Below are 25,429 nucleotides of genomic sequence, written 5' to 3' on the forward strand. Positions count from 1 at the left end.
CCCCTGGAAAGCTGTGCTCTGTGCCTGGCTGGTGCCTTTGCTGCACGACAGCCTCCCCAGCAGCGACTCCCAGTGCCACAGACACCCCACTGAAGAGCCTCTTGACCTTCTCCAAAGCACATCTACTTCCTTGCCCTCCACTTTCCCACCACCTCTCTGTATTTGTGAATTCTCACTCTCCATGTTCCACTGTGCATGTGTGAGAGGAAGCTGCCAGCTGCCTCTCCCACACACCCCACAGCTCACCAAAGACCCTGCTGCAAAAGAATATGCTGAGATTTGAGATGGAGAACAAGGCCAATTACCAAGAGGCACTGGTTTTCTTCTTTCTTAGCACCACTGGAGGCTTGCTCATGTTACTCCTTCAGGAGAGACCTGCTCTTGTGGCACCCATCCCTGCAGAGCAGGTACCCAACTGTGATGTCTGCAGGGAGAGTCTGCAGCAACAGGCTCAGCAGGACAGCAGCAAACATTCTCCAGAGCACATCTGCTGCTAACAAAATCAATCAGCTTCTCAGAGCCACACCACTGGAAAGCCCAGCATGTCAAGTCACCCCAGATCCTTTTGTTCAAAGTAAAGTGGGGTGGCATGGGGAAGGGAAGGAGGAGAGAAAGCAAGAGTTGAAGGTGAGGCTCATCTGGGCTGTGGGGAGGTGCCATGTATGTAGCTGTTATAAAGCATACCCACAGTAAAAGCCAAAGTAGGGCTCCTCATCTTAAATGCATGGGCTACTTCCAGAATGACAAATTTTACCTATTCTTATCAGACACTGTGCTTTTCTGCCCTTCATGAGATACCAGAGCAACTCCCCTGACTTCACCTGAACCTTTCACAAGGCCTGACTGCAGACCACAGGACTACCAAAGACAGCCCAACATCCTGCCCTGCAGGGACACATGATATCTCAGAGCTCCCAGGAGGGTGGGCAGTGGCAATGGATGGGAAAGGAGCCAGGACACTCATCTCCCACTGTCAGCCACCTCAGAAAGGAGCCATTTAGTCTAAACCAGTTGTGTGGTGACATAGTTATGGAGGGGTCCAAGGTACAAGCCCCTTCTGGGAGGGCCCAGCTTTCTCCACAGACCACAAGGGAAGCTTAGACTGGTAAGTTTTAAATGACAGCACTAATGGCCACCTTTAGCAAAAAAAACCAAAACCAGAGTAGACACCTCCTGCATACAGGGAGTCCTCTCTTCTTCTACACCCAGACATTATGACTGGACTGTATGTGGAAGGAAATCTTTGGAAGATACAGGCATTGCACAATCTGAGAAATTTTGGCTTGAAAATCTTCTTTGATCTCCCTTTCTTGTACAATGGAGATAGTACAGTTTACTGGTCAGAGTAGGTTTGGAGTGAAGATGGAGGAAGAAAAAAAAGAAACCATTTTTTCTTTGAAATATTGTGTTTTGATCCTCTTCCCCGGTGTCAACTCAAAATTGCCCCCAGTTTTTTTGCGTATCTCTCTCTTGCTGTTTTTTATCTATCATTTCAAATTGGTTTTAGGTGGCTGGATAGAAGCATTCCACATACAAAAAGTAAGAGAAAAGTCACAATAGCCAGTCTTCTTCTATCCAATATATACAAGAGCTGAAATTGTTTACGCTAGTCTAATTTTTCAGGGTAATCAAAAGTTTTTTTTTTTAACCCCCAGTAATCCAGGTAGTGCAGGGTTTCTCTCAAAATCCTAACTGTGAAACAATGGAATTGGCCAAGTTCAGGAGGCACAGCTGAGAAAGGCAAATTTTGTTCATGAGGACTGAGATACTTCAAACAGAAATGTATGGAGAGCTGATAACTGGACAAGCCAAGATGCTGTAAGTTGTAATTGAGTGTATTTGCAGAGCCATGGGCAGCCTGAAGCTGGTCTTGAACATTAGATTTTAAATACACGAGCAGAGACAGAAGATGGAAAAGCTCACATCAGCATCCAGAAAGTACTGTCTTCCTTTGAGCACTTAAATTTGTAAAACTAAATCACAACTAAGAGAAACTCTTGTCTCCTGAAAAGGACTTTCAATGTATGGCATATTGCCAGTATTGTTTTACCTGCTTATTGTCATGAAGGTGCTGAGTCAGGTGCTTTCAAAATAGACAGGCTTTCTCTGCTTTTCTTTTTGGATACTCTATATAAAGTTGCATTCATCTTCAGGTAATATTCACTGAGAAGTAAAGTGGGAAAAATTTCCCAATGGCATACAAAGGGACACAGGATTTCAAATAGTGTTTGTCTCACCAGAACACTCAGTGACCTCATTTTCAGGCTGAGGTCACATTCCTTCAGAACATTTTAATGAAATATAGCTGTTTAATAGGATTTCTCAGCATTTCTTGTTCTGTTGGGAAATATTGTGCCAATGTTTCTCATTTTCATTCTCTTGTTTTAGGGTCTGACTCTCACTTTGCCTTCTATTTGTCCTCACTATAACACAAATTAAAACACCACTCCTACTGTCAGTCAGAGCCAAAAAACAAAGCTGAAGGCAATAATTTATTGTGCACTCAACTAAAAATGCTATTCTCCAAATAACATTATGGATAACATCCATCTGCTTTGAAATCTAGTTCTGATTATGCAGAATGGCTTTTGGCTGGTCTTCTGCTAGCAGTGCCAGCTGTTGCTGTTGAATGATCAACAGGATCATGTTGCCAAATAGATTTCATTTCTGGTTTCTTTCAACCCAAGGGAGTCTGAGAGCACCAAAAATCATCTGAAGTGTGACTATTGTCTCATATCCTCCTGCTTGCAAAATTCTAGACTTATTCTGAGGTAATAGTCTAAACACAAATCACAATATTCTAAAGCCTCTGCTAGAGTATTACCTATATGTCAAATGGACTGGTTTTAGCACTCAAAATTAACAAAAAATTATCTGTCCTTGGGACATGCTTAATGCAGAACAGCTGTGTAGCATGGGCACCACTTCAGCATGTTTGAAAGCAGAAACCAACTTTAGGAGTTGTGTGATGCTGTCATAATGATCTAACCAATCTACTCCTGGGACACTAAAAACCAAAGCTACCACATATAACATCTTTTGTCAGAAATGTTGCTTTTTCATGACTCAGACACAGACATGAAATCTACATCCAGAAAAATCCAAACATCTTTCACCATAGATCTCTGATGACAGTGACAGGAAAGATATTCAAAGCTGGACTTCCATTGCTTGGGATGCTGTATGTGTGATGCGTGTGATGCAAGGTGCCCACGCTCACCCTCCTCCACTCAGACCACATCACATACTCAGGGCGCTTACTTGTCATTTCCAGCTCTGCAAAGGAGCTCAGCTGCCCTTCCTGCACCCTCCATTCAGCTCCTCTGACTTTCTGAGAAGCCCACTTGAACTGAGAAGTGGGTACACGCATGCACAGTTTGGAAGCACTGCTCTCCCCCAGCATTTGCACTTTGGGCTGTGAGTAGCCATGGGGAGACAAGGCAAGCTGTAGAGCAGCTGAGGGAATTTGTTCCTTCCAGCTTTGCTCTTTCTTGGAAATCAACCTCTCAAATATCAGGAGGACAGAGAATGGAATAGTTTACACGATGACTGACTTCTAGCTAATTAAAATCTAATGTCAGTGTTAACAACAATTACTGTTGTGTTTATGGAAGGAAAGAACCATAACAACATTCCCTAGGAACACAACAAACTTGAGCATTGCAAGTAGAATTGGCTTTATAAGCAGAAATCAGAAATGGGAGTTTGGGACTACAAAAACAACCCCAATGTTTAAGAACATTTGAACTCAAATTACATTAAAAATTCAAATGCACTTCTCCCACTTCACCCCACCTTATCCATTCAGCTGCAAGGCACTTTAGAATGGAGCTGCAATTCAAATCCGTCTCTAATTATTTGAAATGCTTAAACAAAATCCTTGCTTAGAGTCAGTTGGTTAAATCATCTGCTAGGTCGAGTCCTTGGTGTAAGTGCAGTTTGCTCACATAAGGTAATGGAAAACAACAGATCACACTCTTAAGTGTGTGTATGTCTTTATAATGAGCCTGTAAATAATCAACACATCAAGACTCAATAAATCCTATTCCAGCAGCAGAATAAGCCTGCTTGTGTTACTGTGAATTAATCTCTCTTCTGGCTTCTGATGCAGCCTGACTCCACCCTTCTTGAGGGACCCTTGTCCTTCCATGACAGAGGAAGCAGGGAAGGACAGCTGATTTTGGCAGCTGCTGAAGTCCTCTCTGCTGCCAGGGAAGAAATACTGTGAGGCACATAAGGAGAAACTAAGTGACCTAATTACACAGCAATGGGATGAGTGATTGCCAACAAGAAAAGGAAGCAGGCAAGCACAGCCCACCTGGGATACCCTTGCAGATTAATCCAAACTCAGAGTTTTCCCAGTGTATTCATGGTGACAACTCTTCAAGGCATTTCTGCATTAACCAACCCTCCACAGGTCTATACAGGTTTTCCATAAATGTGCAGGACTGAATTTCAGTGCTTTCTTTCAGGAAAAACTAATTTCAAGGATTCATATAGTATTAGAAAGTACTGAAAAAATAAAATGCTGATGAGAATTGGTCAAAAGCTGAGCTGTCTTCTACATTTGGGCTATCAAAACAACGGACATGTCAGAAAGCACAGAGTCAGCACAGTCTTAGATGACAGAAAATTTGTTCTCTCTTGCTGTAGAGGGAAGCATGGGAACTAGGAATGAAACAAGTCCAATCTGCTGTCTGCCAGGGTTGTGTTGCTCCCTTTTGTGCTTTGCCCAGTTCTGATAAAAAGGCACATCACATCTCTGCTGAGGGCACCCCAGCCATTGCAGAGGCCATCCCTTAGCTAGTGTTGAAGGCAAAAGGACTGATTTGTCCTGACAGATCAGGGATGCACATCTTGGAAACAGCATAAGTCAAAGAGCTGCATTTTGTTGGGAACATTGCTGCTGTGTATTTTTCCTCTAGGGAGCAGTTCAGGTGGAACATGCAGTGCTTTATGTCAGTCAGTATCTCTTAAATGAGTTGCATGCACTCAGTTTTAAAGGTCTGCTCACATGTCCAAAGACAGCACAAAGAATACAGGTATCTCACTTCAAATTAAATAAACAAATGAGAGCACATACTATCCTTCCCTTAGGTATCTCAAAGCAGTTGCCTCACCCACCTCTCTTTGGTGCTATGCTTCATCCATGCACCAATCTGGCTGCACATAAACTCATCCAAGAAGCAAAGCTGGGGTGCTGCTGAGCGGGAGCCAGCCCTGCTGCCAAGGGCCCAGGCAGAGCAGACACTCACACACTGCACCTCCTGCTTGGTCACACACTCTCTCATGCATCCAAGCTTACAAAACACACCAGAGAGGGAGATGCAGAAGATGGGAAGGACTTTAATGTGCTTTGGTACTGCTGGGTTTGCCCCTGCTGAGAGAGAGGTGCACAGTTACCCACCTGTCTGCCGTCTTTTTGACTGCAAGCTTCCAGTGTGATTTGAGAACCAGTCGAGAAGGAGGCAATGGAAAGACACTTGTCCTGCTGTCTAATTAAAGGGTCACTGAATATCCACTCCTTTGGAATAAGAAAAAGGAAGGTTCCATTAGGATCCCAACAGTGATCAGATGAGGGAGAGAGAGCTTTTTCTATCAGATATTTTAAAAACGTCCATCTTTTGTTCTCTTCCTACAAAAGGCACCCTGGGAAGCACCTACCACAGCAGATGTCACTTGATCAGAAGTTTATGCTCAGGCTTGGTGCATCATCACCATTTCAAAGTCTGCAGCTGGCTCCTCTCACTATCTGAGGTGTCTGATTAACCCATGATCCCATGCAATTCTCTGCTCTGCAGCTTTACAGATGCATGCCTACAAAGCAAGGAGCCCTGACATACATGATGTGCAACTGCTTCTGCATATTTTACACACCAGATATGTTCTCTAACAGGTATCTGGGACCTATAAATTGTTAAGCAAAGCAAAATACATGCAAGCATATCCATATATCACCAGCATGCATAAGGGACATGTTGATTAATGTTTTCCTTCCTCTGACTAGATGAATACCTGATCCAATCAAATATTACTACTATACTTTCCCCAAGGAAGAGATATAAAATGCAGTAGGTTTCAAAGATTTCAGATGATAATGACACAGACCAATGAGTCAGGTTGAATGGCACACTGAATGCTGGCTGCAAACTAGTTTCCAATTGTTAACAGATGTGCATATGTGATAACAGATGTGAATATGTATTTTCTGGCATAAAATACCCTACTGTGACCCTTAACTTTCTCAAGCTGCTTCGCTGCTGCTTTCAGTCACCAACAGAGAGTCTGAGTGCAGATCTTCAGCTTGTATATACCATCACAGTTCCACTGCAGTTAGGAGAACTGCACCACATTACTGCCACTGGGGTCATCTATTTAAACTTTTTTTGTGCTTTATACCGGAACACATCTGCAATACAGCACAATTCAAGTCATCTGCAGCTACAGCTGAGCTGGCAGAACAAGGAATGTTTCTAATCCCAAAAAATCTCATACCCGCATGCCAGGGTAGTAGCCACACACAGCCCCAAAATGATTCTCAATGAGTCTGTCACTCCCTGAGCATCTAAGCACCTGTTGTCCCTGAGAGATGAAAACCTTCACATTCTATGCCTGACTGCTGAGTCTGTTGAGCCAACAGAGCTCTGAGAGATGGCCTTCTTTTTCTGCTTACTACTGAAATCATTACAGGATCAAATTCCTTCTTCCTTCACCTCCATATCAACCCACCAAGGCCAGAGATGCCTCTTCATTCAGGTAATTAAAAGGGAAGGAGCAAAGCAGCAAACTGAAGCCTGCCTTACCTGAGTGACAGGTGGATTGTTCACCGACCCTTTACAGTTTCCCATGCCAGCCAACACAGTCCCTGTGGTATCCTGTGCCTGAGACTCCAGACAGTTTCCTCCTTGTCTAATTATTCCTGGAATCAACTCTTTTTCAGGAATTCTTGAAATAAAATGACAGTTGCATGGTACTTCATACACAGAAATGACCAAATTACTTGCACATTTATATGGGCTTAATTGGCCCCTGACTGAACACAGTTCCCTATATTTGACAAAAAATTAACAATATCATGCTGTCCACTGGAATTATCTGGAGGAGGCAAAAATCAAGAGAGAACTTGGTCAGAGGACTAGTACTTTTGTTTCAGAAGGCATACCAAGCTCTTTAGGGGTACCCTAAGCAGTTTCATGTGTTGATTTTGAAATTCTGAAAGAGGCTGTTTCCAGCAAAAAGCCATATCCACACTGATTTGCTGTGCTTCTTCCTCCCCCTTTTCAGTCTTCTCCCCAGCTAACACATATTCTTGCCTCACTGGTAGGAATGCAGGAAAGATCTGTCAAGGCCAGACTGCAGCTGGATGTTTCAGCCTCCACTCACAGCCACAGACTGAGGTGGAGGGGCAACACAAAGATGTGTTGCCCTTCCTGAGCTATACACATGTGTGCTGGTTTGCACATGCCAACAACACAGCTCTACCCAGGCTGCCTCCCAAGCTGGGCAAGGACACAACACTTCTGTGTCCTGACCCAGGGCAAGGGAAGCCACAGGGACAGCTGGTTCTGGCATTCCTTAGAGCCTTCTCTGAACCATCCAAACCTCTGCACTGAGGCTGTCCAGTTCTATGTGGCTCAGCTCCCTCCAGACAGAGCATCCAGTGGGCAGAGACCAAGTCAAAATTGGGAGGGGTGTAGTGGACTGGCTCTTGTCTCCACCCTACATTCTGAGAACACCACTGTTGCACACCTCCCAGGGACAGCTGTGTGGGGCAGAACAGAAGGCAGACCTTTTGCAGAGCTGTGACAATACAAGCCAGGAAAACACAGGAGGTTTCTCACCAAAAAGAAGAACAGAGAAAACCTTTTCCAAGCATAAGTCTCTCTTTTACCCACTGCTGTCAAGGCTCATGTTCCCATTGTGAGCCACTTCCCAAATCCCTCAGAGATTTCTACAAGCAAAGAACTGACTCACTTGAGCTCGGGGTAGACGTTCTCCAGATACCACTGGAAGGATTTACAGTTCAGCTTGTGTCGCAACTCCACTCGGTCTGCAATGCTGGAAACACAGGCAGTTTGCTGAGAATAAGGCAGTGAACAAGAGGGAGGGGAACAATGAAGACTGGCCAGGAGGTTTGAGGGAAATTACATTACTTTTTGCCATTACTCATTCTCCCACATAACTGTTGCTGGGTTCAGGGCACTGGCAGTGACCTGAGGTGAAGATGAGGAGAGAGGCAAGTGTCAGGGAATAGAAATGAAAAGCAAACACCTTCAGAGAGCTGTTCTTGCGCTTCCTTTGGCTCAGAGCAATGGCAGGGCCCAGGTCCTACCTTGTTAAATAATACATTGCAGTAAAACTGCTGTAAGATCAGGAAAGTGTTTGTGCCTCTGGGTGCCCCTGTAAGAGACACACCATGAAACCTGCACAACATCAGCTGCTGAAAAGGCCCAGAAAGTGTTTGTGCTCAGGTACATTCAGATCATTCATCTGTGTGTGCTAAAACATGTCTCTAGCTCATGGCAGCAGGTCTAAGCTGAGGTTGGAGAACTGAGATCTGAAGAACTTAATTATTTGTTCTTAAGCAGTTTGGGGAGAGGGTGGGAGTAAAAGGGGACATTAACTCAGTAGCTGTCTGCTGTGGCAGTCCTGCTGATTTGTCTGGCTTTAGCTGGCTGAAGAAGAGGATTTCCCTCCAGCAGTCCTACTGAGCAGTGAAACCAGGAACTCTTATCTTTAAGCTCTAACACTACATTTGTGTGTTGGGAAGGAATTTCAGTGATACCCATGTACCTCTCCATCCTCAGCCCACAGAGGCCACTGTACATATACATGAGGTCACATACCTCAGGGGAACATTCTGAGATTTTATATCCACACTGGAATTGAGGGGAAGGAGGGTCCATTTTAGGGCCAATTGTCAGTGATGGTGTCAAAGGTATTTGCACCCTAAGATCTAGATTTAATGCAGGTTCACAGAGCTGTTACTACAGGAGATTACGTGAAGTCTTATGCTCTGCTCCAGCTTTTATTCAGCCAATGCTGTCAGTAAAGTCACTAGGAAGTCTGTGCAAACAAGAACTGCAGACTTTGCCACTAAAAACCATGAGCAATAGATCCACACACAATATGCAATCGTCTGTTTCCTTCACAAGCAGCAGGGTTACTTGCTATGTGGTCCCAGTCCAGCTGCTGCAGTCAGCTCAAGGACTGATAAATTAGGTTGGCAAAGCTATTTTTATGAAGATATGTAATGCATCATGATAATAAAGAAAAGTGTACAGCAATAAAAGTGACCTGGTTGTCATAAGTAAGTAGGAGATGCATCATTATCCTGTGCAAACACATTTGAGATACAACCACATTTGCCAAGTCCCTACACTGATACAACAATAGCCTTTTGTTCACAGGCAGATAAAACCCACAGAAATGCAGCACTCCTGGGATTTTTACACTTATTTGGGAGTCATGGGAGTTTGAGAGCACAGACAGCAAGCTCTCCTCTCATCCCAGGTTTGGTGTCCATCACTGATTTCTGGGTCACAGAGAACTGTTAAGCTGACAAAATGAATCCCATGTGGCCTGAAAACAGCTTTAGCAAAGGTGCTGTAAGAAGCACAATTCTGCAGATTGTGTTTCTAAATCTTACCATTAGCCATGCTCTCTCCTGCTCTACAAACCAGGCAAACTACCCTCCATCCATCAGGAAAGTGGGGAGTGCACCAAGTGCAACATGCCCCATGTGCCAGCCAGCCATACTTGCCCTGGGATTCTCCATCTGCACAGGAACTTAAGCTCAAGCTCAAGATACAGCTCACATTTCCACAACAGCTGCATGCTGTGATAGAAAAATATTCCTGTCTAGCCACTTCAAATGTCTGGTCTTTTAATTTCATTATAGATCCCTTTGGCCTTCTGCTAACAAATGATTTATGCAGTGTTACTGGGGAAAAAATTAAGTGAATTAGAAGCAAACCTCATTAGCCACACACTCAAGCTACAACCTCCTTGTCAAGGCAGGCATTCAGAGCACCTCTATTTCTCACACTTAGCCCCAGAGAAGACCTAAAAACTACTTCTTGCTACCAAGGGGTTTACCAGAGCCCTCCTACCAAGGTCTGGGGCAGCTTACCTTCCAAAGGCCTTGCCGATAGCCGAGGGACGGGCCTCGTAGTAGTACTGCTTGTACTCATCCATCCACACCTCCGCTGTGCGCTTGGTGTTCCTGCACCAAGGGGGGAACAGATGCTGTGCTGAGGAGAAGCTCTGCTGCAGAACCTGCCCTCCCTGCCCTCCCAGGAGCAGGCCCTGCGTGGGCAGACCCCCTATACCTCAGCAGGTAGAGGGGGACAGTCCCAAACATGAAACTGAGTAGGCGGTATGGGCGGGTAGAGATTGATTGTGTTAAGTCTACGAAGCCTTGCAAGAACACTTCAGAAATTAAACATTTATTAGCCACAGTTTACCATTACTTTTTTGCATGTACTTCCTTTGCAGAGACACCGGGCCTGATTGTCACCAACACACTCATTTACAGTATCCCTTTTCCCAGATTAGAATAACATTTTGGGATACTGCTTGGAAAGCAGCTCTGTCTAACATCTAACCTCCTGTCCAAATCAGACTAGCTTCATATTAGGTCATGTTGTTCAGGGTCTTGACTGGTTGAGTTTTGAGATGTCCAACGATGGAGATTTCACCACCCCCTGGGGCCCTGAAGCAGTGCTTGACCACTTTCATTGTCAAGCCCTTCATCTCATCTCTCTTCTCTTCCCAGCTGTGCTGCAGTAGAAGTTGTCCTCAGGGTTTATCTTAGAGCATGCACAGCTCAGAGACAACAGAGATGTCCAAGGGCTGCTGATACCTCCACACACGTCACAGGGCAGCATCTGTGAATGGCCAGGATGTCTCTCTGGCATACTGTTCCCCATGCCCCTCACCAGAGACTGAGAAGGAATGAGAAACACTAATACCAACAGCAGAGAAGGGAACAGGTTTTGTTCACAGAAAACAGCAACTCATCCTTCCCTTGAGAACAGATGCTCAGCCACAAGCTGTTCTCCATTACCAGGGAAAAGCACAACAGAGAATTCAGACTTATTTAGACATGCCCAAGACAAAGGTGGCCTGGCTGCTCCTGGGAAGTACCCAACACCTACTTGATGTAAGTCAGCGCGTTGCCCTCAGGGAAGTCATAGGGATGACGCTTCCTGAACACGTGCCCCACTCGACTGCAGGGAACAATCTCCAAGCTGCCACCACACATCCACACTCGGAAAGAGAGCTCTGGAAGAGACCCCAAGAGTCATACAGCTGCAACAGCCCTGAGAAGGGCAATTTTCTTGCCCTTCTGCTCTAGGTGTATTGCCTGCATCAGTAAAATCAGGGAAAGCAATGCCATGGCGAGAGCAGAGAAACTGTCCTCCCTTTGTTAAAATGGAGGCAACTATTGCAGCTCAGGGACTTCCAAGCCTTCTCCAGTCCTGCTCCTCTTTGGTCTCGTTTCAGTGAGACACCTTTGCATTTGACCAGGTCTTCAAGGCTGCTCAGGATGGCATCTGGCAACAGACTGAGACCAATCCCACACACAGCCCCTGTTTCAGACTTTGTTACTGTCATCCCTGCACACAGATAGAATTAGAAAGGAAGAACTTACTGTGTAAAGCAAATCATGTGAGGAAGAAAGGGAGTTTAGAAGATAAGGGGAAAGAACAGAACAAGATGAGGGTACAGGGAGTCAATGTCTAGAGTTCAGTCCTCTCCCTCATACCTGTATGTTATCCACCCTGCAATAGTTCCTTCTTCTCATTTTTGGTTGGCTCTATTACTAATGAACTAGAGCAACTGACTGTGTTGGAGTTGCCTCTGCTGGGGCAACTGCTCAGAGCAGATACCAATCTCATATAGTATGACTCTGAAAATACAGAGAGAATCCCTCTACTTGAAGAAATCCACCCTATCCTGAAACTAGATTCAACATTTTGCTAGAAGATTAGAAGAGCATGGAGCTTTGATGGGCAGGCACTTATTTGCATGACAGAAGGCATGTGACCTTGCTCAAGCTTTTGGGTCTGTCCTCACTGTTTTAATCACTGCCACACCAGCGGGGTTTTGCACTTTCAATTCATGTGGTGATAAAAAGAGAAGGAAGAAGGAAAATGAAAATTAGCTGGGTGGTTTGGTTGTCTTTACCAAGGGGGCTTCATATTGTATAGACTGATTACTTCAAAAACTTGACTCAGCTGGGATCTCCCTCCAGTAATGCCGGATTTATGCAGCTCTGATGCTTAGAAATGAAAAAGAAATTATGTATCCAGATCTAACGGATGTTTGAAACCATGTACACACACTAACATCTTCCCAGCCTTCATCTTTCTCCATAACTTTCCTCTCTGCATACTGAGAGGTAGTTCAAACAGTGAGTTGCAGGGAGGGGGGAGATGGTGTATCTAATGCAGCTTCTCAGTAAAAGACCTCATTTGGTTAGAATGCATTTTGTAGTATTTCTTACTAGCACTTTTCTCTCCTGACTCTTATCCAGCGCTAATTATTTTCAGATTCTTTTTAACAGGGAGTTCCAGATTTGAAGAGAGGAAGGGTTTTAGGAATGAACAAATAGCAAAAAAACTCCAAGACATAAGTTTCTGTGTGGTGATGTGTCCAGCTGACATCTGCTCTCCTGGAATGAGCTTCTGACTCACTCTGGCCTACAACAAAACCAGAACTCTCAGTCTGGCATGTGTAACTTGAAAGTGATGCCCATTTCCAAAGAGAGAATTTCTCACACCATCTTAGACAGAACCACTCTCTCATCTACAAATGAGGACCTAATTCAAACAGTCCCTTCCCACCCAAAATTGTAGTATTTAGTATAAATAATGTTTCAGAACATTATCAATATTTTTCCTTGATCAGAAAACCCAGTTTTCAATTAAGTACGGTAAACTGTTTTTTAAGAGGTTAAATTAACCATTCTGAATTCTTCAAGGAAAATTAATACATTTTGTTGTCAAATCCAGGTTGGTTTCTATCCCTCTGCTTTCAGCAGCAACAGACTTGATGGAGGATGAGGGACAAGTGACAGAAGACACTGAGTTTACAGAAAAACCTCCTAACAAGGCAAAACTGGCAAGCCCTGTACATGTGGCTGAGTCACATATAGCCTGGCCCAGCCACTGCCAGGCTTTACAAGAGCTATTTCAAGGAGAATGAAGCAAATTCTGTGGAGTGATTCTGTGGTTTTGATGAGCTCTATATAGAAGAATGGCTGTGAGCACGCAAATAATTTACTGCTACTTATGGCAGAGAGCTCTACTTAGCATCATGCTACTGACATAAGGATCAAACTACAACACTGGACTCCCAGCTGGGCAGAAGAATATTAAGAAATATTCCTTCTCTATCTTTGGGGTTTACAGCTTCTACACAGTCCCAGCTCAGAGGCTGGCAGCATGGCCAAGTGGCTGGCTTTGCAGCTGGAGCAGGGCTAGTGATGGCAAGGAGCTGAGCTAGACTCTGCTCCTGAGGCACATAAGGGAGGGATCTTCATGCCTGGGTTAAGGCTTCCTGTGACTTCTGCCACAGTGCTTAGCTGATGCTACCAGGACTGCTGAGATTCCTATGCAAGCACCACTTCATATCTCTTTTTAATATAACGAATACCATAAAACTGAATCAAGATTTGGGAAAGCAGAGAATACTCATTATTAGACATTTTGTTTTTAAAAGGTGGTACCTTGAGAGTCTATTATCAGCCCAAGATATTATTTAATGGTTTTAGAAAGCATCTCAGAAAGAGGCAGCTCTCCCAGCTGTGTTCAGAGAAACAAAGGCTTCCTCTTCCTGACTATTTCATTTTTTCTAATTGGTTCTCCAGGTGCTAGGAAATACTATACAAATCCTTCTTTGAGAGCTTTTATGTAAATAAAATCTGTGACATTTATGGAATCTATACAAACAGATTTTTTTATTTTTTGCAGTGTTAGCTACAGAGAAATCTACTTAAGTTGGTTACAAAAAGTAAGGCTTTTATCTTCTCAGTTCCATCTGCACCATTTCTAAATTAATGCCCCAAATACTTGAGGTATCCATGAACCTCTCTTTAACACTCATCTTGCTTTTATCATTAACACCTGGTGATATTGCAGCATCCCTTCACACGGGGCCAAGAGAGATGCCTGGCATATCTGTGCCACTATTAAGTGCAAGGAGATGGGTTTAAGCACCATACTCTAAAACAGCATGTGAGTGGACAGACTACACTGAATTCCTCAGATGTTTGTGATGCCCTAGTCTGCTTCTAAATGTTTGCATTCTGAGTCTATTTGTAACCAAACTCCACTTACAAAGAGGCTTGTTAAATTAGGAAAAATATCTCTCTGAGCTGAGAGAGCAATTCAGATTTATCTGCAAGAGAGGAACAGGTATAAGAAGAGGCTGCAGGAGTGGCAACATAGAATGTCATATGAAGAACTAGAGGAATATTCTCCAAAAACAAGCAACAATTTAAACATCAGGAGGCTCCTCTTTCTTTCTTGTACTGTGGAAGCTCCTGTATAATAGCACATATGCCTGTAGGAGAGTGTAGCCCTGACCACACACACCTTATGCTGACAGTGATTCAGATCTGACCCCCTTGGGGATTACCTGATTACGTCCCTAACCTTACACTGACATGCTGATCAGATCTCTCACCAAAAAAAAGCTCTGGTAAGCAATGAAGACTGGGAAGCAGTTCTGAATTAGTGTGTCATTTCCTTGAAACATCCTCAACTTACCAAAATTTTCTCCTCCCCAGATGTCCATTTGAGTATCATATTTTCCCAGGTGGTTAAACCAGGACTTGTCAATCACAAAGATGCCTCCTGCTATGACAGGGGTTCTGGAGGAGAAAACAGAAATCCAGAAAAAATAATCATGCATATATGTAGCACCACAAACCTAATTTTAAAGGGCAGACAATTTGTCCAGGCACCACTAATCATACCTCATTTAAAAGAGAAAAACAGTAGAGCTGGAACATGAGCCTGCTGCAGGTTTCTGAGATGCCTCTCACTAGATCATCCTCATGCCTTTGTTACTTGGTCTTGCAAGGACTACAAGAGTAATGCTGTGTCTTTTGCATTTATACAAATATGCACAGTGTGAAGGAATGATGGGCACTGTTTGATGACTGTGTTCACCAATTAGACATGGTGTGACAGGCTGCTGCATGTACTGCTCTGCTGTTAGCAAGCTGGTTGCCTCTGGAGTGTAAAACAGAAGCTCACAAATCACACAGAGGAATTAAATTATACTTTTATATTACAAACGGGGAGCTGTCTGCCTATAAAGACAAGCACCATAATTCTTCATATCAGGATTTGTTACATTCTACATATCTCAGAGCCATGTACCCTGCAGTGAGGCTGGCAACAACTGCTCCAGCCAACAGAACCTCTTTTGTCTGTGGACATGCAGATTTAGTAGTGGGAGTAATTCTATGCCCACATTACTAGGTAAGACTCAGTTTTCTGATCTGCTTTACCCATGCAGGATGACTGTTTATCTGCTTCATTCTTTAAGTTTTCATCTGAAAGATGAAATTAAAAACACCCAAAGCAATTTCTGAGGCATTCAGACTGTTGAGTTAGGGAGAACACAAGAACAAACATACAGAAGAAGAGGTGGCTTGTAGAGGTGGTGTGCATGATAGTAAATAATCACTATTCTTACAAAATTCAGAGAGCAGTACTCTCACATTTAGGGTATAGACCTCAATGTATTCAGAAAATAACATGAAGAGTTTGTCATCATCAACATCACCAACACTGTGGCATTTTGTCCTCAGCAAGGCAGTCCCTGTACTCTCCTTGCCACACTGGTGAAGGCGTAGTAAAGGTATTTGGAGAAGTGTACCCCATGTGTCAGAGTGTACCTTATAGACTGAGTTGGGTCTGTTCTGGACATCTTCTGCTCTATAGGAATCTGTTCCCACTTAAAATGAAGGCTCCAGTCAAACCCTGAAAAGGAAAAAGACAAGCCAAATTGGTTTTCTTATTGTAAAAACAGTACTAATAGCTTTCAGTGATAGCCTGCACTGTTATATCACAGGCTGTCCCTATGTTCCTTCCCTGACCTCCCTCACAGTCTCCCCAAAATGGCAATAGCCTATCCTAATGTAGACCTCTCCAGCTTCTGTCTTGGCACCATCATTCCTTAGCACTACAGATCTCTCCTCAATTTCACTCCACACCTTCAGGAGAGTGTTGTCAGGCTGAGATGCAATTCTATTCTAGCCAGTTTGTTTTACCAAAGGCAAACCCTGTCTGCCAGAGTTATGAGGCTTTAATAAAGGACTTTGTAGGATGTGATATATTCTGGGAACAAATGCCTGCAGATCACTGTACCCACCATGTCTTTCAAGACTACCATGTACTTACAGATGGCCTATGGTGGATACTACAGCACAGCACAGTCACTAACTTTATACCATTGTTAAGGGTAGCCAAAGAACAGCTAGCCTTTGGCTGGCAAGCAGTGCAGAAGTGAGCCCCAGCCATAAAAGATGTAGAAGGGCACCAGGCAGTGTGGTGAACGCAGACACAGCTGCAAGGGGCTCAGCAATGAGGGGAGAGGTGTAAATGTTTTCCAGAAGATGCCACAAGATAGCCTGGCAGATCAAAGCAGCAACTGGAAGTGCCTTTCAGACTCCAGGGTCCATGCAGCATAGTGAGGACACAGTGAGATATTTCATCAATTAACTAAGTCCTGAAATTGCTACATGTTATGACAGTGATTCAAGGTCAAGAGGAAAATACTATTTGAGTTTTGTTCTAACTCTTCAAAAGATCTGACTGCAAGTTGCAGAGAACAAGGGAGAGATAACCCATCAGAAAGATCATCACTCTATTTTCATGGAAAGCTGAACAGAACACAACTTATTTATCATGCACCATCCCTCAGGTCAAATTTACATAAGCCATTCATTATACCCACCTCCCCTCAAATCTGCTGATGCTGCCAGGTAGGCAAAATTATCCAGGCTGATAACATCAATGATTGGACTCACCACTCGGGTATAATCCTGAGGGAGAGAGAGAAAGGGGGGGAATAAAGGGGTCAGGCTTTCTTGAATGTCCAGGAAAGCTGCCAGAGATCAGGAAACACAAAGCTGCACATGTAAATCTTTGTCTGGTTTCTCCAATATGGTTCTGGCAGCTGTGCAAGGGATCTGTGGCCACTAAATCCAAACATGGAGATGGTGATACCAGCCAGCTGCACTCCATGGATGTGGGGAATGGAGTCAGACTCCAACACCTAGGGATACTGCTAAGAAACAGCTCTTTATTTCCTGCCCAAGTCACAGGGCATCAATCACTGTCCCAAGGGTTTTGTGCTTGCTTTTGATATCTATTGACAGCACACCTTCTGCTCAGCCATTCAAATTAGCTCATTATCATCAGCCTAGAAATTATCAAACCCCTAATAATGTATTTAGCTAATAATGTATTTACCTAGGAAGTACTAGGAATCAAGACCCCACATTTAAGATTCATAGTGCAAACTTTATAATACATATGACACATTGTATACATTATAATATCAAGATATTGTGAGTACTTTATTGCCATTAAGGCATACAGACATTTACAGTTTTCTTTCAAAAACCTTTTAGTTAATAGAAGTCAAACAATTTTTCAACATCATGAGACAGAGCATTAAAAGACAGTGTTGTGACAGCTGCCATGTAAGATGAAATTGAGCTAGAAATGCCAGAAACAGCACCTTGTTATTGGACAGCTGCCAGCATCCATGCCTTTCCTATCAAACCTTCATTTTGTGCCTTGCAATAGCTCCTCATGATGTACCACACTTGGCTAGGATGGGACATCCTTGGTAAGAGGATTCATGCTTTTTCCCCTCTGAGCTGTGATGGTGGCCCAGCCAGAGTGTGTCTGCCCAGCTTGAGAATCCAGCACCCACCTGGCAGCCTGGTGTGCCAGCCACTACTCCAACCAATCAGTGCCAGGTCTGGCTAGGGCAAGACTGAAATCTGTAATAGTATCTACATCAGAAATGCAGAAAGTAGGTCAGAAATAGGTTGACTTGAAATCCGCTCACTAAAAAATTTGTATACTAGACGTAGCAGACAGGCTTTTGCATTTTAGTTCCTTCTCTAAAGAAATGAATGAGATTCTGCTTAGGAACCCCTGTGCTGGTGCTGCAGCTTGACTTAAAGACCAATAAGTAAAGTAAACATTTATGGGCTTTATTGAACAAGTATAAAAAGCAGAAACCTTTAATTCATCAATTCTGAAGTTTCATCTTCTTCTGCTCTCTCATATTAAGCTAATCAGACATGCTTACAAAGCATCATTAAAGCCTCCATCCCTTCTCCTAAGACCCATTACTTCATGGGATCCTCCTTTCAGAGGGGAAAAATCACAGCCACTTGCAAGCAGGACTTCTCCCATCACCTCTCCCCTGCCTTTTCTTACAGCAGAGCTGTATGATCTCTCCCTCCAGCTCTGCAGTGCAGTCAGGGTGACAGCTGCTAAGATTTCTGCCTAATTTTCATTCTTCCAGCCTTCCATCAATCCTTTGCCAAGTGAACCATCAAAGGGAACATCCCTGCAGTCACAAGCAGCTTCTCTGTGACAGGAAGCTGCCTGCATGCAGGTGATGTATGGTGGCAGCTCAGTGGGAACATTAATAGAAGGAAAAATTTGGCAGTGACAAGGCAAAGGGGAGGGTCCAGCAGCAGCGGAGATGGAAACTATGGAAAAATTGCACCATGTATGCTGCCCAAGGGGATGTCCTATATACAGGTGAACATGTCAAGGAAGCACAATGCCTGCAAGAGACAAAAAGTACAAGTTGGTGGTTCCAGCATTCAGCATTGCATCCCATCACTCTGCACCTCCTGCCTTGTCACAGTGGCTGAAGAGAATCCCATCAGGGATCTCTCACCCACCTAGCTCAGGCTGTACCTTCCTCTGCAAGAGCCTGCCTGAGGAGTAGTACCTTGTTCTCACCAGTTCTGCTGAGGCATGTGAGGGCAGAGGATCCAACAGCACAGGCCAGGCAGCTCCACCCATCCCAGAGCAGGACATGGTGCTCACCTCTTTCACTCTCTGAAGCATTGGCTGCAGCCACTCGCTGTTGACTTCACAGTGACTGTCCAAGAAGGTGAGGATGTCAGCAGCCGCCACTTCAGCTCCTCGCACCCGAGAGCGAATCAGCCCTACGAAGAGAAAAGGACAGCAAAGGAGCAGGAAGGTTAGGAAAGGAAACATTTGAGCCTCCTTCAGAAAAAATACTTTGTGCGGCCATACCATGGGGACAGTCAGATGAGCCCTCCCAGCACACAATGAATGACCTCTCCTGTCACTTCTGTCCATGACACAGAACTTCCACCTGGCTCCTTGCCCTTCCCTTCCAGCCCTACCCACAGACACCTGGCTGCTGCCTGCTCACTCACTCTCCCATTGAGCACTCTGCTGCCTACATCACCAATTCCCCATGGCCAAATTCTTCTCTCTGCTTTCTGCCTTCCTTACTGCTTATCTGCTTTATTCCCATTTGTCCCTTATTCTGCCCTGCAGAGAGATCAGCCTGGCTCTCAGATGACTCCTTACTTTCTTACAGACCATCCAACTACGTGGGATGCTCTTTGTGAACTAAAGAGTGATTTTTTGTCTCTACTTCTAGATCCTAGCTCCAAACCTGTTGTGCACTGTCAGCTTTAGAAATAAGCTAGCACATGTGGGTCAAACTAAAGAGCAGCTGGGAAAGTCATTTATGCATTTAGCAGATAGATGAGAAAAAACTTTCCTTAATTGTATCTCTTTATGATAGATACATGATTGTTTTTCCTTCTCTCATGTCTCCTGCACAGCTTGTTATCTTGCACTTGCAAGTGCAAGAGTTAGCTTGTGGTTAAAAGGACGAGACTTACATCTGGATCTTGATTCATAAAGAACTTAAAATGTGGTCTTTGTTCCAGCCAAGGCCTCGGGACACCACTTCTCATTATTTAAGTATTACATGAGACCCCTGAAGCCTGAGAGTTGATAAGCTGTGTTCTCCCTCCACAGAACTTCCAAATGCTTAAACTGAAAAAATAAACTCTAACTATAAGAAGCAACAACTGTAAGCAGCTGGGAGGCAACCAGGGTCATGTGGAAAAATAGGCAAGATCTTTGTACTTAGAAAGCTTCCCACGCTCACCTTCTCGATGGGTGTTTCGTAGACACTTGACCTTTGGGATCTTGGTAAGGAGCTGGCAATCCTCAGCTTGGGGAAGGCAAAAAAGACATTTAGTGTACATGCATGAATTATTTGGTTTCAACAGAGAGCCCCAGCTAACTGTCTTCCTGCTTCTCCATGGCAGGGGAAATTCTGCTTTCACTTAACATCACAGTAATCAGTGTGATGGCCTCAATCCTGTTGTCTATAGAGCACACAGAAGAGCACTGCCTGCTGGCTGTCCTCATCAGCAGTCGAGCCCATGTTTCCCAATCCTCTGAGCAGCCAGGCCTCCAGCTCCCCTGCTCAGCACTTCCCAAGGACAATGGGGCATGTGCTGGCAGCATGGCACTGGGCACTAATGAAGAGGAGGGAACGCAGGGAAGTGGGACTGCAAATCACCAAAGTGCCAAGGAAAAGAGAGTTCTGTAACATAAAGCGATCTTATCTGCTCTCTTTTCCTTCAGTGGCTCATCTGAGCATCTCCTGCCATTTGTTCTCAGGGCAGTTTCCATTTGATTTATTTAATAAAGGCCAGTGGGATGCAACTAGCTTCCTTGGAGACACCAGCACATTGACACATGGAATGCCTGACCAAGGGCTTTGCTGGCAGCTTGCTAGAAACTCCTGGCATCCCTCATTTCCATTACCTAGGGAAGATGAGGGAGAGGAACAGTTACCTGCTCCAGCCAGACACCAATAAGCACTGAGTCTTTAATTCTCTGTCATCCTCTCTATTCCTGCCCTAGCAGATGTCATAGGAACAGCAATTTCTAACTTGCTCTTTTTTCTTGCTCCATCAAATTAACCCCAATTTCCATGTTTATTCCATATTCCTTTACATGTCTCATGTCCCCTCTTTCCTGCTGTCATCTTCCCACAGACTGAGCACTCTGGGGAGAATGCAAAGGCCTTAGCCAATGTGCACCTCTTAGCATGTTCCTGTACAAGCATTTCCATTCTCAAGGATCTGTGCAATCTGAAATACTGCTCTTTCATTGGCACTTTGGCAGATGCTGCTTCATCCAAGGAAGTAGCAGGTGCTCTGAATTACAGAGCATCAAGATTTTGCTGGAACTCTGCTACAAGGGTAGGCAATGCTCTTATCTTGGCCAAGTCACAAGTTAGGTATGAGAATCCTTACTCAGTTGTTCACTCTGCAGGAGTGGAGCACATGGCTCTGCCTGTAGATACTTGCCAGAGATTACAAACTCTCAGTACATTAGGAGAAACTGGGGCAGGTATTAAATCAAAGTGTCAGACCTCAAACGTGCTGAAGTGCCTCCATGATCGTGTCTCAGGGAAGTGGCTATATCCACAAATATCCAGCTGCCAGTGAAAAAATAAGAGCTGTGACAGGATGGAGCCTTTTTAAAATCTTTCTATTTACTGAGGAGCCTAAATGGGAGTTTAGGATTGAACCCTGCGCAGAACAGGTACCAGAAATCCATCACTGTTGATCTGGAACACTTTTCCCCTTAAGAACTGAATTTTTAGGTGCAGAATGTGGAACACTTAGGATTGTTTGTTGGAAGTGCTCAGAAACACTGAAATTAAACAGCTGAGCACAGCTTGGCACTTATTCAAAGCATACTGTAAGGCCCTCAGAAACTCAAATCCCTCATCTCAGCATCCACCTTTAAAATGGTTTTTTTGTGGCCAAAGCTACATAAGTATTTAGCTGCAAAATCAAAATAGGATTGCTTCCTTATCTCAGCAGGCCAAGGTGGGCATTCACAGCTATCTGTAAAGTGTTCTGAAGGAGTAATTATTGACCATTACAAATGGTACATAACCAGATTGTCCTTGAATCCAGAACACATAATGGGGGAAGCAGGAAGTCTTCTCTGCCCACCACCTCACAACTACTACACAACAGCCAGGAGCAAGGGCAGCTGTACAGAGGGAAAGACTCCAGAGCCTCCAGTCTGCAGCTCTGGTGGAACTGATGCAGTAGACACTCCCTCCCTGTGCCAAGCTGCAGAAGAAAGTATGGCGCTGTCCAAAGCAGTAACTCTGCCACAGCTTCCCACAGGGACACCTGGGGTCCCAGGCACATGGAGACAGACAGCCAGTCTCGCCTCACCCTGCCAGCAGGACCCCAGGCAGCAATTTTCTGTATGCTCTACTGCATCCTCTTCTTGCCTCTTGGTCTGTAAGTACTTGCTCTGCTCACATACAGCATTGCTACATAGATATCTGTGCTAAATGGCTCACCAAATGGTGCATAATGAAACCTGACAGAGATCTCTGGCAACCTAGCAAAAACTGCCACACTGACAGAAATGGAAGACCCAATGGAAAGAAAAAGAGAGGAAGAAGCTCTGGCCTCTGCCATGCATGGACATTAAACACATACTTACTTTCTTTTCTTTTTCTCCTGCATACAGACAAGAGGGAATCTGAGAGGGAGGGGGACTCAAGAGAGCAAACAAAAAATGGGAAAACAGAAAGAAAGAAATAAGTGTAAAGGAAATAGGTTCACACTTACAATCTGAGCTGAAGTCATCTACCAAAATGATCTCCTGGATGAGACTGGGAGGGGTGCGGTTCAGAACACTGCAGGGACCCAGGAAAGAAAAAGCCACTTTGTGAGCTGCCATAACAATGACAATGTCAGGACTGATAGAAACCTGCTGTGCTATGCAACACAGCAGCAATACCAAATTCCAGTAAAGTGGAAGAAGTGACCTTGCCCTTGTAACAGTGTTCATTGGCAGGACCAAACTACAAGTGAGAATATCCCAGAGAGCTGTGGCACTCAGCCAGACCTTACAAGGACCCACAGCCAGGAGCTGACTGTGAGTCTTGCCTGGGGCAGCTAGCAAATGATGCCACAGCATGCTCTGCCCCTAAACAGAGGTGAAATGGAGAGAACCACCTGCCCCAAGGCAGCCCAATGGCCATTCCCACCTGCCAGCCTCTGGGTGAAAGTCATCACCGCTGGAGGGCATAAAGAGCTGCCACTTTCCCAGCAAGGAGCTCTACCTCAATGCAACAGGTGCGACCTGCTCAGCTTTCTCACCAATTCCCTTCTTTGGAAGGAAGCATTGTCAATATTCTGGATTTGGATTTTTTCCCCTCTTTTCTTGTTACCTGTCTGTCTTTCAAACCAGCACCACACTCACTGAAAGCACCCCCTTTCCTCAGGCTGGTTGCACCATACCATGAAATATCCTTGGGTCTGCAGTGAGTTTGCATCTGCAGGATACACACAAGGAAAGCACAGAAAAGCTTCTGCCCTCCCCAGACACCAAAGCATTCTAGTACTTTGGAGTCTGAGCAGTTCAGTTCCGACCTCTTTACCAGTCTCATTCATTTAAAATGCTTGAACTCTTTTTCCATTAACTTCTTCAAATCTTTCTCTTGGCTTTACTACCATCACACATCCCCCTCCAAGCCTCCTCCAATGCCTCTGTGCACAGGCAGGTCCTCATTACCTTCAACAAGGTTGCTCAGTGATGCTTAAGCAGTCCAATGAAGAGGGCAGTTATGCAAATTTTAATACTAAAAACAGAGGCAAACACTGTCCTCCTAGTTCTAGCAATCTGTCTCATTTCAGTGGCACCTGCTCTTTTGAGCAATACTGGAGAAAAATTTCTGGCTTCTTTTCCCTTTTGGATTCTGTTGTTGTTGTTTGATATAGGAAACAGACAACAAGAATAGTCCCATACTCCTAGGAATGAAAGTGTAGAGAAATAAATTGCCATCTTGTTAAGTAACACCACTGATGGCTTTGCATACAGAGCCAAAGTTCCCTCAGTTTGGAAGAGTGTTCTGCTTTCTCATACAGCACAAATCTGACTGTTCTGCTGCTCAGTACCACATCCCACTCTATTTCAGATTCACATTGCTTTATACACCTCTCATAGTATTTGTATTTTGAGCTGACATGTCCCTAGATGACTGAGCTTGCATTTTCCAAAGCTGAATCTCATTTGCTTCTCTTGGCTTATGTCTCCCTGGATCCTCTAGTATGGTAGGGTGGGAGGTGGGGCGATGTTCCTGTGCCATTCTAAGTGCAGCTTCTCTCAGCACCACCATCTGCATATTTTACAGACAAGGTTGCCCTGCACTGAAATTCTTGTCTGTGCAAACACAATGCAAAACAATCCAGACAGACTGCAGTATAATGGCTGCAAAATGGTATTCTACACCTTCTTCCACTGGCTTGACTATTGGCAATGCTCACATTTTCTCCACAAGTTTCAGGTCTTTCAACTCAACATAACTGGGAAAAAAAGGCCCCATTTTGTTCTCTGTTCTTTACCTGCCCACTGATTCCCCAGTAGAGAGAACACATGCCATGAGGAGTTCACAGCTCATTGTACAGTGCCCTGTTCTTCTCTCAGCTCTGCAATCACTTCCTGTAGATCCTTGGGAAAGGTACTTAATCTTCTTTGCACTTTGTCATCCCTGTCTTTTTAACAAGGAGCACAGTAATCGTAATATTTCCCCTCACTGAGGTGCCGAGAATGCCATGACAAACACTTTCAGGCACAAAAATATATTAGTAGAATTCCAAAATCCAAGTGACAATTGCCTTTTACAGCAGAAACATGGACTGTTCCCCCCTCATCTTATGGATTCCCTATCTCCTTCGCCTTTTCTCACAGCTTTCTTCTTTCAGTATCAGAATCCTTACTCTCTTGCATAAACATGACATCAGCACTGCCAATGAGTTTCTCTCCTCTGTCCAGCCCCCACTAAGTTCCCAGATAATCTTGTTTATTCTGGATGTTAGCAGAAGAGTATATTTTTTCCCTTTGCTCTAACATAATATCCTTTTTTGCCATTCTTTAAATTGTCATTGTAATGAGATGCTACACCAATGCTCTAGCATTACAACAGAATCCTCTTAATCAGGATTTTCACAGGCCCTCTGCATAGGCACTGACAGCTGATCAAATCCAGTGACTTAGAGCCTCACAATTCACCTTTACATTTGCACCAAAACCAAAAGGTCCCTGCAATCGTGACTTTCTGAAATCAGAAAGAGAGTGACCAAACAACAAAGCACTTGACTTTTTCTTCTGCAAGAATGCTCACAGCAGCAGACTGAAGGTATGGCTTAAAGATTAATCATGCATAGACATCAATCACATAAAATGCCTTTTGAGTGACAATTGTTTCTGAAGGAGCACAGGACGCCAAGCAAGTGACTGATTTGAGAGTGACAGCTATGTCCTAGCAAAGAAAA

The 25,429-nt window shown here is 44.3% G+C and overlaps 1 protein-coding gene across 1 annotated transcript in view; it reads right to left on the bottom strand.

Annotated features, from left to right (window-relative positions):
- Window positions 1-25,429, bottom strand: part of GALNT16 (polypeptide N-acetylgalactosaminyltransferase 16) — a 75,896-nt gene that overhangs the window by 5,358 nt on the left and 45,109 nt on the right. The window contains exons 4-14 of the mRNA XM_066551771.1: window positions 22,721-22,788; window positions 20,212-20,277; window positions 19,104-19,225; window positions 16,978-17,065; window positions 15,917-16,001; window positions 14,778-14,881; window positions 11,160-11,286; window positions 10,133-10,225; window positions 7,975-8,058; window positions 6,804-6,945; window positions 5,408-5,524 (exon numbers count right to left, since the gene is read on the bottom strand). Of these exons, the coding sequence (XP_066407868.1) occupies window positions 5,408-5,524; window positions 6,804-6,945; window positions 7,975-8,058; window positions 10,133-10,225; window positions 11,160-11,286; window positions 14,778-14,881; window positions 15,917-16,001; window positions 16,978-17,065; window positions 19,104-19,225; window positions 20,212-20,277; window positions 22,721-22,788 (1,096 nt within the window). The remainder of the gene's footprint in view (window positions 1-5,407; window positions 5,525-6,803; window positions 6,946-7,974; window positions 8,059-10,132; window positions 10,226-11,159; window positions 11,287-14,777; window positions 14,882-15,916; window positions 16,002-16,977; window positions 17,066-19,103; window positions 19,226-20,211; window positions 20,278-22,720; window positions 22,789-25,429) is intronic.

This window comes from Molothrus aeneus, chromosome 6 (assembly GCF_037042795.1).
Source record: "Molothrus aeneus isolate 106 chromosome 6, BPBGC_Maene_1.0, whole genome shotgun sequence".
In the NCBI taxonomy this organism is placed as follows: Eukaryota; Metazoa; Chordata; class Aves; order Passeriformes; family Icteridae; genus Molothrus; species Molothrus aeneus.